The sequence below is a fragment of the Mustela putorius genome, unplaced genomic scaffold, assembly GCF_011764305.1.
Source record: "Mustela putorius furo isolate JIRA1106 unplaced genomic scaffold, ASM1176430v1.1 tig00000196_pilon_pilon_pilon, whole genome shotgun sequence".
Classification (NCBI taxonomy): Eukaryota; Metazoa; Chordata; class Mammalia; order Carnivora; family Mustelidae; genus Mustela; species Mustela putorius.
In genome coordinates, this window is record NW_025421310.1 from 2532201 (window position 1) to 2548304 (window position 16104).

Sequence of the window (16104 nt, forward strand, 5' to 3'; positions counted from 1 at the left end):
CAGTTCCCAGAGCTACTGCCTCCTCCCATCTACTCCCATACATCGGTCAGACTTCTGGCTTTCACTTCAGGACTCAGGGCTGGGATTCTGGAAAATGAAATACTGCTGGATGAGCGAAGGCACCAGGGAGCACATGTGGCCATACACATGAGCTTTCCTGGGAAAGACCCAACTGCCTCCTTCCTCCAAATGGAAAACATATGTCCACACAAAAATCTGTATGTTCACAGTACCATTATTTGGGTAAACAAACTGTGGTATATAGCCACACAATGGATTATTATTCAGCTATTAAAAATTTTTTTAATTTAATGAAATACTGATATATGGTACAACATGTATTTTAAAAACATTTTGCTCAGTGAAAGAAGCCAGACACAAAAAAGCCACATACTGTTATGATCCCATTTATATCTCATGTCCAGAACAGAGGTAGATTAACAGAAAGTAGATTAATGGTTGTCAGGGGCTGGAGAAAAGGGGAATGGGAGTGACGGCTAAGGGGTACAGGCCACAGGCACACACCTGAGGTCACACCTGTAGACACAAAGTGGGTGTCATACATACAAAGCATCCCTTCCCCACAAACATGCATGGTGACACACCTGACCACCCACACATTACCTGAGGTCTCATCTGCACATACAAGTGGTGTCACACATGCAATACATTCTTCCCTTTTGACATGCACAAGCGGTAACATATCCAGTCAAATGCACATACCTGAGATCACATCTGCACACCCAGACACTGACACACTGGGCTCTCCCACACACACCTGCAGTCTCATCTGCACACACAAGTGGTGTCTCACCAGCAAGACACCCTTCCCCTCTGAAACGCACACGCGGTGACACACTTGGCCACACGCACACACCTAGGGTTACACCTGCACACATAAAACACTGACGCCCTGGGTTCCCACACATACCAAACACCCCTCCTCTCTGACACGCACACGTGCAGTGCCACATTCGGCCATACACAACTGAGGTCTCACGGGCACGCGCAAGGTTCTCCTTCGCAGCCTTCCGCATGCGCTCGCGCCCACGGCACCTCCTTTCTCCCCTGTCCCCCGTCTCTCAAGGCGTCCCCGCGACCCATCTCCGGGTCGCGTTGCCCTTCGGGACCCGCTCAGCTACTCAGTCACTACCACCGCGTGCACAGACGGGCCTCGTCACCCCTCACACTCACAAAAGCCCTCAGGCCGAAACCGTGGACTCACCAGCACCGCCCCCCACAGAGTTTCGTGGCACCGCCAGCCTCCGAAGTGCTCACACTCGCCAAAGCCACTTCCGGACCGCTTTTCCGCCGGTGGCCCGAACTCTGAGTTCGGGACTTTATCTCCCAGAGGGCCCTGCCAGCGGCGTGCCCGGAACTGGCCATGGGCAGGATGAATGGCCTTTTGGGAAATGAAGTCCAAAGGTCGACGGCGCCGGGGAGGGATCGTGGGAACGTGGTTGTTCTGCGCCACTGGTGTGTGGGACCCGACGGACGCCCACACGCGTAGGCTATTTGTTTTTTCATATACGGCGTCCTTTGTTTGTTTTCTCAAACGCACGTACATCCATACATGTCTACACAGTTTGAGGAATTTTCTCCAGTGAACACGGCTTTACTGTGAAGTTTCAGCAGATATCCGCAAAGAATTGGAGCATTGTTCAGCCTACCCAAGAAAGGACACTGAAACCCACGATTACCGACTCCGTGGTCTGTATGCTAATTTCTCCCAGTGACGTCCTACCTACCTTTTTGTTTTCTTTTATCCAAGCCCGGACAAAATACCACGCACTGCTACTCTGCTGACCCCTGATGTGCATGCAGTCTGGCCTTCTCTATCCTTCTCACTGATCAGTTGATCACAAGAGATTTAAAAATATCCCGTCAGCCACTTACCTTCGAACAGCATTATGCAAAACAACTTTCTAGAGATGAGGGAGATGTTCTGTTTGTAACTAGCAAGCAGTTGAAATGTGTGGTTGATGTGATTGAGGAACTCAATTTTAATTTTGGGTGAATTTAAAATTACATTTAAATAGCTACATGTGGCTTGTGATTACCACGTTGAACAACTTAGAACATCTGAAAGATGTTCACTTTGGCTCTCCTTACAAGAGACCTATGGGAGACTTTTTCAGACAGGACGCAGATTCCTTCCCAGTTACCTTTTGCACAAACAACTTGAATATTGCTGAAGATGTACAAGAGATCCTGAAAATGGGCAACTTGGCTCGTTCATGAGTGGGCTCTCAAATTTTGGGCTGATACAGGGAATTTAATAACTCGAAAATTTCTGTGCTACTAAAATTTAGGTGTTAGTTTATAGCTTGCAAGAAAATTCATGGAGTCAAAGCTATTTACACTTAACTGGTTCCATTATCTCAATGCTCAGACATGTGTGCATTGAGTTAGTATGTAGCTTAGTGTGGCTAAGAATTTTGTGTGTGTGTAGGTGCAACAGAAAATGAAGCCAATGATCAAACTTACTTTAATTTGCAAGAGTTGAGATTTTAAAATTTATTTTATGAACTGGTAATACTTTTACATGTTTCAAAATTCCAAAAGTATCAAAAGATATAGAGTGAAAATTATTCCTCATCCCTTTCCCCCCAGTTCTCCTCCCCAAGAGCAACTAGTATGACTGGTTACTTTGTACCTTTAGGGGTGTGTGTGTATAAGCAATGTTTTTTTACACAAATGGAAACATACTTTGGACTCCTTATTATACCTTTTCATTTAACAATGTATCTTGGAGCTCTTTCCCGTAAGATTACATAAAGACAGTCCCCAATTTTAAAGCTGCGTAGTTCTCCATTCCAGCATAAAACACTAACGCAGTTCCCCATGGTGGACGCTGAGGTTGTTTACAAATTTTCACTTCTGAAATCAATACCACAGTGAGACCATGTTCAAGCAGTCTACAACATACAAATAAACCTATTGGATTAACTCCTAGCAACAGGTTTACGGAGACAAAGAGTTGTGTGTTTGTAATCTTGGATAGCAAGTAATAAATAGTACTTCACAGAGTTGTATCAATTTATACCCTCCCTGGAAATGTGTAGGACCCCCCCTCCTTTTGGATAAAAGTCAAGGCTTATAAAATGCTGGGTGGTCACACTGCTACAATCCTCCTGAAAGGTAATTTAAAAGCTACATGAAGGGGTGCCTGGGTGGCTCAGTGGGTTAAGGCCTCTGCCTTTGGTTCAGGTCATGATCTCAAGATCCTGGGATTGAGCCCCGCATTGGGCTCTCTGCTCTGCAAGGGGCCTGCTTCACCCACCAGACTCTGCCTGCCTCTCTGCCTACTTGTGATCTGTCAAATAAATAAATAAAATCTTTAAAAAATTTTTATTTATTTATTTTTTAAAAGATTTTATTTATTTATTTGACAGACAGAGATCCCAAGTAGGCAGAGAGGCAGGCAGAGAGAGGAGGAAGCAGGCTCCCTGCCTAGCAGAGAGCCCGATGCAGGGCTCGATTCCAGGACCTTGGGATCATGACCTGAGCTGAATGCAGAGGCTTTAACCCACTGAGCCACCCAGGTGCCCCCCAATTTTTTTTTTTAAATGAAAGCTACATGAAATTGTCGGAGGAAAATGCTCAAAATATAGTTGAGAAGCATGTGTTACAAGAGAACTAGAAAGGATTCCAGGGGCGCCTGGGTGGCTCTGTAGGTTAAAGCCTCTGCTTTCCGCTCAGGTCATGATTCCAGGGTCCTGGAATCGAGCCCCGCATTGGGCTCTCTGCTCGGCAGGGAGCCTGCTTCCTCCTCTCTCTCTGCCTGCCTCTCTGCCTACTTGTGATCTGTCAAATAAATAAATAAAATCTTTAAAAAAAAAAAAAGGATTCCAATTTTCTAAACACAACAATACTATAAATATATTTTTTGTGTGTATAAGATCTAGTGTACACTACATGTATATGTGTGTATTTTTAAGAAAAAGTTACAGGAAAATTAACAAAATCTTAATGGTAGTGACCATCTCTGGGTAGAAGTATGAGGAATTAAATTTTACTTTTGTGCATTTTCCACATTTGCAGTGAAGAACTTACATCACTTTTACAAACTGATAAAACCTGGTATTCTGTAGTTTACTGTACCCTCCCCTGATGAGTTTACTTGACTGTTTCAAGATATCTATATGGAAATGAGTAGGAATATTATGTCTAGAAAATGTAACCTGAAATGAGAAATAAAAAATTTGTAAAGGTCTCTGTTGTCTGGAGAGGAAGGCAAGTGACAAACTTGTTTCCACCTTATCCACTGAGGCCACTGTAACCTCAGCTCACCCAGCAAATACTGAGGCTGTGAAAACATGACCCTTCAGGAGCTGCCATTTTGAGGACCAAGGTGGAAGGAAAGGGGCAACTGCAAGCCTGGCTTCTAGAGCTGTCTAGAGCCGTGAAGTTACTGCTGGGTGTCCACTCGCCAGAGGGCAATGATAGGTGGAACACTCCCAAATCTTTACCCCACACAGCAGGCAGGAGGAATGGTCAAAAGTGGGGCTTATCCATGTTTTACAATATCCATGGTAAAATGCTAAAATTTAGATTACTCAGAAAAGGAGATTCTCGGGGAGCCTGGGTGGCTCAGTGGGTTGAGCCTCTGCCTTCAGCTCAGGTCATGATCTTAGGGTCCTGGGATCGAGGCCCCGCATCGGGCTCTCTGCTCAGCGGGAAGCCTGCTCCCACCAACCTGCCTGCCTCCCTGCCTACTTATGATCTCTCTGTGTCCAATAAATAAAATCTTAAAAAAAAAAAGGTCAGGGACGCCTGGGTGGCTCAGTTGGTTAAGCAGCTGCCTTCGGCTCAGGTCATGATCCCAGCGTCCTGGGATCGAGTCCCACATCCGGCTCCTTGCTCTGCAGGGAGCCTGCTTCTCCCTCTGACTCTGCCTTCCACTCTGTCTGCCTATGCTCGCTCTCGCTCGCTCTCTCTCTGACAAATAAATAAATAAAATCTTTAAAAAAAAAAACAAAAGGTCAAAAAATTACTTGGAAACATTTGTGTATAAATCAATAATATCACTTGTTAAAATCGAAGACATGGAATTGTTAGTAGAGCCTTCATCAATTTAGTATCTGGAAAAAGTTGGTTGTAGTGCTGGGTATGGTTTCTCCACCTTGGCATATCTGTGGCTAGATAATTCTTTGTTGGGGGCCTGTCCTGGGCAATACAGGATGTTGAGCAGCATTCTCTACCCACTAGCTGCTAAGTGGCACCCCTCTGTTCTGCCAGTTAGGATAACGAAAAAGTCTTTAGACATCACCAAATGTCTCCTGGAGGACAAATCTACCCCGACTGTTTCAAGGCAATGGCTTTCAGTAGGAGCTGTGACACCCCCAGGGAATGTAGTAGAATTTCACGGGGGCTTTTCTGGTCATTGATCTGGCCATGAATGCAGCCGACATGTACATGGGGGCCACAAGTGCACTAATGACTGTGACATGCAGAACAGGCCCCTGCAGACCCTGTATGTATATATGTGTGAAACAACGAGTTTGAAATGAGATCCTAAGTCAACTTCACATATTAACTCCTGCATGCTTAGAATTTTATACAGAATTTTCCAGAAATGCAGTGGCATTTTGTTTTTTTCGACTTTTTCAAGAGTTAGTCACCACTTAAGAAAATCACATACCATACAGGAATGCCCATCACGGTATTTCTATGGCCAACATTATATCCCATATACCAGATGACAACAGCCAACACCCCAGCTGTATAGGCATAATGGCTCACATAGTCACATGGAAAGATACTGCACCCACTTAGTACATGTTGCTCTACCTTAATTACTTTTGTTTTAATTATGGTCTACAAAAAGGGACTGTAGATCGATTTTCTACAGTACACGTGTGTAGGTTACATTACCTGTGAATTCATTTTGGAGTAATAGAGGAATAGTAGAAAATATCTATGGTTAAAGGGGGCACTGGGCTTGACAGATTTGAGAACCATCAAACTCAGGTATTTGCAAAGCACCATTTTCTTAAGAAATCAGAGGTCACCTTAGACATTTCTACCCCCAGTCCCCCTTTCCATGAATGCACTGTGTGGACTTACGACAGTTTTGTACCTGTGGTTCAAAAGTCATCCGTAGAGCTCCTCTCCTATGAGGAGTCTCTAATGTCGAATAACACGGAAGCACCCATGGAAGACTCTTCAACCCCAATAACGTGAACTGGGTTTTTCTCTTGCATGATTTCATGGATGTCGAATAATGCAAGTGCCCGGCTCGCAGGCTGTCCTGCCTTTGTTCCGCCCCCAGAGTTCTCACTTGAGTGTGTGTGCTGATGGCGGCCAGGGTGAGAGCTCCGGCTGAAGGACTGCTCAAGCCGTCGCCGGTTCCGTCCCTGGGGCTCCTCTCTGGTATGAGTTATCTGGTGTCGGATGAGGTGCGAGCTCTGAATAAAACATTTCCCACAATGATTACACTTGAAAGGCCTGTCGCTCCGGTGAGCTCTCTCCTCTGGATTCAAAGGTGGGTCACAGCTGAGGGCTTCTGTCCATTCGTGCTTTGTTAGACCTGGAGTCTGCTCAAAGAATAGCCGCTGGCGGCACTCGTAGGGCTTCTCCCCAGCATGCTTCCGCTGATGCTGGGCCAGAGAGGAGCTGTGTCTGAAGCCCTTCCCACAGTGGTTGCACTCATATGGCCTCTCCTCTGTGTGTGTCCTCAGATGCAGAAACAGGCAAGTGGTCCGTGAGAAGGATTTCCCACACACGCTACACGTGTATGGCTTCTCTCCAGTGTGTGTCCGCTTGTGCCGGCCCAGGGATGAATTCTGGTTGAAGGCCCGCCCACAGTCCTGACATTCATAAGGTTTCTCTCCGGTGTGAATTCTCCGGTGGACTGTAAGGTGTGTGCTATGGCAGAAAGACTTCCCACACTCAGCACACTTATAGGGCTTGTCTCCTGTGTGGATTCGCTCATGCTGAACCAGGGAGGAGTTCTGGCTGAAGGCTTTCCCACATTCTTTGCACATATAAGGTCGTTCTCCTGTGTGAATCCTCTTATGCACTGTGAGATGTGCGTTGTGGTTAAATGACTTCCCGCAGTCTGTACATTTGTAGGGTTTATCCTGTACCTGGCTTCGTGTGAGTTCCGTAACTGGAATGGCTTGACCAGAAGTTTTGCTACAGTCACTGCTGTCACACGGCTCTTTTCCTGAGGACCCAGTCTGCTGACTGATTAAACTTGAGTTATGTTCCGAGTTTATAACCTGTGAGTCATAAGCACAGAGATATTCTCGCCCAGAAACCTCTGGGGATGCATTTAGGTTTGAGTTCAGGACACCATTTTCCCCAAGTCTGAGACTTTCATAGCTTTTATCTTGAATTGGTGCTTCCTTGAGGCTAAATTCCAACTGGCTCAAATTATCCTGTTCTTTCTCAGGCAACTTCACCTGGCCCTCACATTTCCAGTCTTCCCTTAATATGGTGGGATAGGAAGCATTCCTCAGGAAGCCTTCCCTTTCGGTGACACAGGATGGCTCCATCTTAGGAAGGCCATGCTCCTTGGGTGGCGTGTGGCTTTCAGGTCCAGACTCCCAGCCTAAAAGAATACCAAAGAGCTCTGAGGGAGTTGATGGAAAAAACACAGAGAGGGTGTCAGGCCCTCCTTTCTAACCTCCCTATTGCTGCCGAAGGGTAGATGAATGTGACACAGTCCCAACCAAGGAGACCCCAATGGATGAAATCTGGTATTCTGATAGAAGGGGACAATGTAACTGGCACTATTCTTCCTGCTTCTCTCTTCCTCTGCCTGAAGCATTGATGTGATGGCAGAGCTGCTGCAGCCATACCACAACCCAACGAAAAGCCAGAAGAATCAGAACCATCAGCCCTGGCACCACTGGAATGTTGAACCAGAGGCAGCAGCAGTCGCTCTGTAGAAAAAAAATGTTTCTGTTTTTGAGCTTCTCTAGCCCAGTTTTCAGAGATTTACAGAGGAACACAATCCTTTTTGTTAAGAAAACAGAAGGGTGGGGCGCCTTCTGTGGGTTGAAGGCTCTGCCTTCAGCTCAGGTCATGATCCCAGGGTCCTGGGATAGAGCCCTACATCATGCTCTCTGCTCAGCAGGGAGCCTGCTTCCCTTCCTCTCTCTGACTGCCTCTCTGCCTACCTGTGATCTCTGTCTGTCAAATAAATAAATAAAATCTTTAAAAAGAAAAAAGAAGGGTGTGGAGAATAGGTTTATAGAATATGGACATGAAAGAATAAAACAGAGAAGATGGAGGGCAAGTTCACACATTAGAAATGATCTTGTGGCAGGGCGCCAGTCAATAGACCATGTAACTCTTGATCCTGGGGTTGTGAGCTCAAGCCCCATGATGGGTGTAGAGATTACTTTAAAATAACATCTTAAAGAAAGAAAAAAAGGAAAAGGAAAAAGAAACGATCCTATGGAAAGGGCATGCTCAGATGGCTGCTGAGAGGGAATATGAGAGAGAGGAAGGGGAGGGATTCTGCCCACTGGAGAAGAGGCAGATGGGGAACATAGGTGAGGAAAACAGAGAGTACAGGAGCAGCGTGCAGACCTTCTGTTCAGAAAAGAGCTAACTGAGCAGGCCTGAGGCTGCCATTCTTAGAAAGGCCAGCTTTTGAGATTGGCCCTGGGCTAGGTGTGGAAATTTGTATATCATTCTAACCGATAAGAGTAGTTCACTGTGCCCAAACTGTGCCAACAGTATGTTTTATGGTGAACAGCTGCTTTCTCCTAGAAGTCTAGCATCTTGGTCTGTACCAGGCACAGGATGCCTATGGCCAGCCCCCAATGAAACCATCTGGCATTGAGTGTCTAACAAGCTTCCCTGGCAGCTAAGATTTCTCATGTGTTGTCCCAGCTCATGGCTGGGGAAGTTAAGCATGTCACATGTGCCTCCACTGGGAGAGAACTGTGGAGTCTTGGCTGCTTCTGGACTTCACCCCATCAGCCTTTTCTTCCCGCTAACTTTCCTCTAGGTTCTTTCACTGGATCTTTGGGTGGTGCTGGGCACCTTGACACACCACTCTTTCCAACCAGCACATCTGCCATCTCCTCCTGGGAGTCTCCCCCTGGGCTGCTCCCCTTAGGGGTTGCCATTTGGCAGATCTCACCTGGATAGTAACCCTGGGCAATTCCTCTCTCTGCTGCCCATAGCTCGGTGCCTTGCTCCAGCTGGGAGATGACTTCAGGTTTTGGAAGCTCAGGTCCTGGAAAAAGGGAAAGAAACAGAATATGTGAATCTGCTAAAAAGAGAGAAAGAACCAGCTCAGGATCCAGCCCTAGACTCCTGATAGGGCACGAGGACATCTCACAATAAGGTGAAAACGTTGCATTGGGACAGAACAGTGCAGAAATTCTTCTGCTCATTTGTTCTACAGGGAGTGAGAAGGCAAGATCCCTGATCCCCAGCCCAAGGTCAAGTCCTCATACTAGAAGCCCTGTGACCTACACCCCTTGAAGCATAAGTCACTGCAGCAATCAGCTGGGGAACCAGGCCTTACCCACAGAGAGCAGATGCCCAAAGGTCTCCAGCATCACGTCACGGTACAGAGTCCTCTGGGCAGGCCCCAGCTGCCCCCATTCTTCCTGGGTGAAGTCCACCGCCACATCCCGAAAGGTCACCGGCTCCTGAAACATCACACACACTCCTGAACAGCTCAACTGTCTCCATCAGTGCTCCCAGGAAGAGGAGGAGGAATGAGGATGCAGAGGACAGAGAGCCTGTATGTTCTGAGGAATGCAACTCAGGTCTCACTGGGGGCATGAGAAAGTATCCAAGCAAGATCAAAGCTAACCGGGGCACTTGGGTGGCTCAGTGGATTAAGCATCTGCCTTCGGCTCAGGTCATGGTCTCAGGGTCCTGGGATCAAGCCCCGCACCAGGCTCTCTGCTCAGCAGGGAGCCTGCTTCCCGCTCTCTCTCTGCCTGCCTCTCTGCCTACTTGTGATCTCTCTCTCTGTGTCAAATAAACAAAATCTTTAAAATAAATAAATAGGGGCGCCTGGGTAGCTCAGTGGGTTAAGCCTCTTCCTTCAGCTCAGGTCATGATCTCGGGGTCCTGGGATAGAGTCCTCCATCGGGCTCTCTCCTCGGTGGGAAGCCTGCTTCCTCCTCTCTCTCTCTCTCTCTGCATGCCTCTCTGCCTACTTGTGATCTCTGTCAAATAAATAAATAAAATCTTTTAAAAATAAATACATACATACATACATACATACATAACACATCCCACATATCAAACACTTCCATGGGCTGGGTGTGGCTGCTGTCAAAAGCTAGGTATTTCTAGATCTGAGTTTTGATTCTGCCACTTCCTCCTTAAGAAGTCTACGCAGGTTCACATTTCTACTTTGTTTCCCTATCTACAAAGAATCATGCTTTGGGGGCTGTGATAGGGAACAAGCGCTGTAAAACACTTTCTACAGGACAACATGCAAAAGAATAAAGTTGGTCCTCTACCTCACACCATATAAAAAGTTAACTCAAAATGGATAAAAGATAAAACATAAGAGCTAAGACTATTAAACTCTTATAAGAAAACATAGTAATAAATCTTCAGGATTTGGGATTGGCAAAGGATTCCTAGATATGACAGCAAAAGCATAAGCAAATAAAGAAAAAAATAAATAAGTTGGAATTCATTAAAATTAAAAACTTTTGTCCTCCAGGACACTATCAATAAAGTGGAAGAAAAAAAAAGTGAAAAGACAACCGCATTTGCAACAGCAAATCATACACCTGGTAAATGACTTGTATCCAGAAAATATACCTCTTACAACTCAATAATAACAACAACCCAATTAAAATGGGCAAAGGATCTAAATAGGTATTTCTTCAGAGAAAATATAAAATATACAAACACCAAAGAAGCCCATGAAAAGATGCTCAGCATCATTAGCCACCAGGGAAACGCGAATCAAAATCAGTTATAAATACCTCAATTATAAAGGGGTAGTTTCTTTCTTTTTTTTTTTTAATAAAATTTTTTTAAAGATTTATTTACTTATTTATTTGACAGATCACAAGTAGGCAGAGAGAGTGGGAAGCAGGCTCCCCACTGAGCAGAGAGCCCAATGCGGGGCTCAATCCCAGGACCCCGGGATCATGACCTCAGCCGAAGGTAGAGGCTTTAACCCACTGAGCCACCCAGGTGCCCCGGGGTAGTTTAAGAAAAACACAAGTATATTTTAAAATATTAAAGAAATTATAGTATAGATGGCATATGGCTGATTAAACATGTGCAGGAAGTATGAAGAACCCTTTGGTTGGGAACAGAGGTCTCTGTTCATGTCCCTATGTTATCACCTCCCACTCAGAAGGTCCTCAAACCTTAATACACGCTCCCTGTGCCTCCTGTCTCCCCCTCTGCACGGGTTCTCAGTGACAGGCACCAGGTCCACTGTATACTGACCTGTCCAGGCCATAAGACCTCTCAATAGCATCACATGAGTCCTTCATGCCAAACAGCTCCACAGAGAGGCCCACATGAGAAGGAAATGCTAACTGTCATGTGAGTGAGGTGTCCTGGAGATGGATCCTCTAGCCCCAGTCAAGTTCCAGATGACAACAGTCCAGACTGACACCTTAATCTCTACACCCAGGCCAGAACCAGCAGCTAAATCATTTGAGGACATTTATCATCAGAAACTGAAGTAATATTTAGTGTTGTTTTAGGCCACTAAGTTTTGGGGTTATTTGTTACAAAGCAACAGATAACTTACACATGTTCTCTTGCTGCTGACAAAGACTCTTTCCTCCGAACCCTCTTCTCAAATATGCCCTGACCTCTGGGCTCTGTGTCCATTTTGCATCACCCAGATTCATATAGAGTTGGTTTAGTCAGAATCCCCACCACCATATCTGATCGCTCTCCATGTCTTTTCCAAGTCCTCATCCTCCAAAATCCTCCAGGCAGTATCTGATCAACTGGCCTCCTTCTACAAGAATCCTCTTAGGTCATGGGGCACTTCGGTGGCTCAGTCAGTTAAGCATCTTACCGTTGGTTTCAGCTCAGGTCATGATCTCAGGGTCATGAGACAAAGCCCTACATCGGGCTCCGTGCTCAGTGCGGAGTCTGCTGGAGATTCTCTCCCCAACCCCTGCCCTGCTCATGCTCTCTCTAAAATAAACAAAATCTTGGGACACCTGGATGGCTCAGCTTGGGGCATGACCCCAGCGTTCTGGGATTGAGCCCCATGTGGGGCTTCTTCCTCTCCAGATTCCCCTGCTTGTGCTCCCTCTCTATCTCTGTCATAAGTAAAATCTTTAAAATAAAATAAATAAAATCTTAATAATAATAATAATAATAATAAAGGATCCTGTTAGGTCAGTTTAGCAAGAACTACACCCATCCCTGAACCCAGGTATAAATTCCCACTTCCACTCGTTGTATTCGGAATTTGAGCCCAGTTCTAAACTGAAGTCTCTTTCCCGCATTCCAACAGTTTCTGAATAAAATCTCTTTTTACTGCTTTAAGTACTATCCTGCTGTTTTACTCTGACACTGCTCATTCCCTGTCCACCCCATCCAGAGCAAATGCAAACTGAAGCGTGGGTGCACCTCCTGGCGATAGGCAAGAACACCCATCGGAAAACACGCAAAGCCAAGGTTAGCCATAGTCTGGCTTGGCCTACTAAATCCGAAATCAAGCAAATCCTCGTCAGCAGCAACGAGAGGCAGACAGTAAGTGCAGGACGTCAAAGATGTGGCGCTTCACATCTTTGGAGGTACACATCTTTGTGGAGCTATGAATTATCTTCGGTTTCTGCCGCGTGAAGACAGCACTTTATGGAGAACACAGGCAGCGGCCACTTTGTCTAGAAATGCTGGAGCTCTCAACTAGGCAGCTTCCCCGACGGCCTTGCAAGCGCGGACCGCCCAGCGCAGCGGTTCCCCCACAGCCCCCGCGAGGACGTCGCTCCCGCCAATCCGCTGCGTGGGGACCGTCCTTCCCCTCAGGCTGGGCCCGGGCCTCGCGAACAGGACTCCCGGTGCGTGTTCTGGAATTGGAGCATCCCGACGCGTCTCATGCCTGCCGTCTGCGCGCTGCACTGACACTAGGGACCGTCACCCCTCACGCAGCAGTCGCCCTCGGGCGCGGGGAAGGCCACCGGCGGGAGCCGGGCCAGCCCTGTCCTAGGGAACGAACCCAAGCGCAATCCCAGAACCGGGAAACCCGAGCAGCAGCGGAGCATGCGCAATCGGGGACCAAAGGGTCCGCGTTCGAATCCCAGCTCCACCCTTCCTAGCAGGGCCGGTGGGCGCGCCCCAGACTGCGCCTCAGTGTCTTCCTGTGTAGAGGGGTAAGGACCGGGCCCTGCTCACCGTGCGCTGGGGGTTAAAGGGTCGATACCTGCAGGAGACACTCGGCCCGCTGCCATCGTTGTTATTATAATTGTTACCTGAAGCCACTCCGCGGGCAGCTCCGTAGCCATCGCCAGTTCTGTCGCTTCCTCTTCGGGGTTCATTCTGGACCGACAGGTCGAGCACGGGAGCCCAAAGTGGCCGTAAACCCGGGAGCCGCCCCGGCCTCAAGGAGCACTCCACTCGCCGCCCGCCGGACAATGGCGGCCGCACTGGTGACGCTAAGACTACAACTCCCAGAAGACAGTGCGGCGCGCCTCAGGGCCTGACCAATGAAAACCTTTGTTCGTCGAGACTCCCACCAATGAGAGCCTTTTGGCTTCGGGCCCATGGGACAGTCCATCGGTTGGGCCTCCAGCCACTGGGGGCGCTCCTGCCACAGACCCCGGCGAGGCGGTGTTGGGTCCGCAGCGGCGGCTGGCTGCTGCCAGCGGCTGTGGGCTGCGGCGCGAGGCGGGGTGTTGGGCGACTGGGCGTCTCTCGTTCCCCGCGGAGGGGAGCGGAAGGGCTGCCGAAGGACCCGGGTCTTGGGGGGGATCGTCCTCCCAACCTAGCCGCTGGGGACTCGCGTCTGCGCGCGCCCCGGCGCCTTGACGGCCCTCGGGCCGGCCGCGCTCCCAAGCTTTGCTGCGGAGGCCCCGCTTGAGGATGCCGGTCTGTCCTCACTGGTGGGGCTGCGCTGCGTTGAAACCGGGGCCCCAGCGTCCTGGCTGGCGGTGCTTTGCTCTTCCGAGCATATACCGCCGTTGTACCTAGAACCTCTGTCTGCGCACCGGAACCACAAGAACATTTAAGCGATTTGGTAATATCATGGGTGGAGGGGCGGTTTCTGAAAGCCGACCGCGTTCTCTGGATCGGGGCGTTCCCTCTGAGATGCGTCATTTCTGCGGGTCCTTAGAGCGCCCTGAATTTGTTACTAATAAAGGAGAGAAAAAAGCAGACGTTCACCAGGTTGCAGTCGAATCAGAGCAAACATTTGACCATTGTGTTCTAGGAACATTCTAGGAATGGAAAGGCCCAGTGGGGAGTGACAGACAACAAACCAGGAACAGGGTAAAAGGGCAAGCGACAGTGGTCACCGGCTGGGATGGAGCGACTGGCAAAGTTCACACTCTCTCCCATCTCTGTCCTCTCCTCCCCGCCTCTCTCTCCCCACCGCCCCCAACTCCTCCGCCCGAGAACAGCGACCAGTCTGCTCTCTGCTGGACCTCTTCCCCTGCCGCTCCACCCCAGGACACATCGCTACAAGGGCAGCAGTACCAGGATGAGAATTTTTCAGGCATCTTCAGCAGTGGCTGCTGTGGGAACCATGAATCGGGCAGGCTCCAGAGACTGAATTTGGCCGCTACTGGGTACCAACAAAATTTCTGAGCAGTATTCCTTTCTGGGGGGCGGAGAAGGTCCCAGGAGGAACTGTTGCCTTCCCCTTAGTGTAACGGCCTATTTAGCCAGAGCAATTCCATCCGGTAAAACGGTGATTTTGTTGTTTATACAGTAAAACTTAAACTGACCCTGCCCCCCCCCCCACTTACTTAGAAGCAAGTCCGGGAGACCAGTCCCAGGTAACAGAGCCCAAATACAAGGGCTCAGGCCAGGTGGAGATATCCAATCAGTGGAGCACCCATACTGTCTCCCTAGCTACCAAGGAGTGTGGGCCCCGCCTTTTGGGAGCCTTTTGGGGGCCAATTCTGACCAAGGTGATAGGCTAGTTCAAATATCTACTATAGGGTAAATTGTAATTCAATTAGCCCCCCGTGTGTGACCTAGCATGACTGTGCAGCTTTTTCTGTGTGTTACAATCTCACTGGCCACCTGTGTGTGGCCAGGCTCAACCACATGGTCTTTGTCCTTTGAAAGGTCGTCTGTAAGGCTGGAAGGGGTCGCTCTCTCTGTAAGAGGCGGCCTGGATCGGTCAGTTTGATTATTGATGCTTGGCACAAAATAAAGCTTTGCTTGACCTTCGCTTTGTATCAGTCTCGCTCCTTTGATTATGGGTCCATCATTAGCTCCAGACCCCCAAAGGATGGGAAAGGTGGGGGCCGTTGGGTCTATTATCTTCTTGGGAGCAGCGCCATGTATTTGTGTGGACTCAGCTTTCCTTCTGGTTCTAATGGTGCTGAATCTTCAATGCATGATGTTTTCCTGTCATTTTAATTTTGAATTTTCTACTACTTGTAGTTTTTTTTTTCTCCTTGATTATATGATAGGGGGTTTGTGTATTGCAGTCATTCTCAAAGCATGGGCCTGGAGTTTCCTGAGACCCTTCCTCTAAGTTCGTGAGCTCAAAACTAAGTGCATAGGGGCACCTGGGTGGCTCAGTGGGTTAAGCCTCTGCCTTCAGCCCAGGTCATGATCTCTGGGTCCTGGGATCAAGCCCGACATCGGGCTCTCTGCTCAGCAGGGAGCCTGCTTCTACTTCTCTCTCTGCCTGCCTCTCTGCCTACTTGTGATCTCTCTCTCTGTGTCAAATGAATAAATAAAATCTTTAATAAAAAAAAAAAAACTAAGTGCACAATAATAGCTTTTTGCTCCCACTTCCATTCTCTCACAAATATACAGTAGCAGTTTGGACTAAGTTCTGCCATTCTCAAGGGCACAGACAGCTTTGGAAACCAGCTGCTTTCCATCAAGCCAGACATTAAAGAGATTTGCAAAATAGGGGCGCCTGGGTGGCTCAGTGGGTTGAGCTTCTGCCTTCGGCTCAGGTCATGATCTCAGGGTCCTGGGATCGAGCCCCACATCGGGCTCTCT

At 48.2% G+C, this 16104-nt stretch overlaps 1 protein-coding gene across 1 annotated transcript; it reads right to left on the reverse strand.

Moving 5' to 3' along the window:
- Window positions 1–5778: 5778 nt before the first annotated feature.
- ZNF8 (zinc finger protein 8) lies at window positions 5779–13568 on the reverse strand. Its single transcript, XM_004780464.3, has 4 exons — window positions 13392–13568; window positions 9494–9620; window positions 9104–9199; window positions 5779–7558 (listed from the first exon to the last, which is right to left on the reverse strand). The coding sequence occupies exons 1-4, from the start codon at window positions 13455–13457 to the stop codon at window positions 6117–6119; spliced, it is 1731 nt and encodes a 576-aa protein (XP_004780521.1). The 5' UTR covers window positions 13458–13568; the 3' UTR covers window positions 5779–6116.
- Window positions 13569–16104: the final 2536 nt, after the last annotated feature.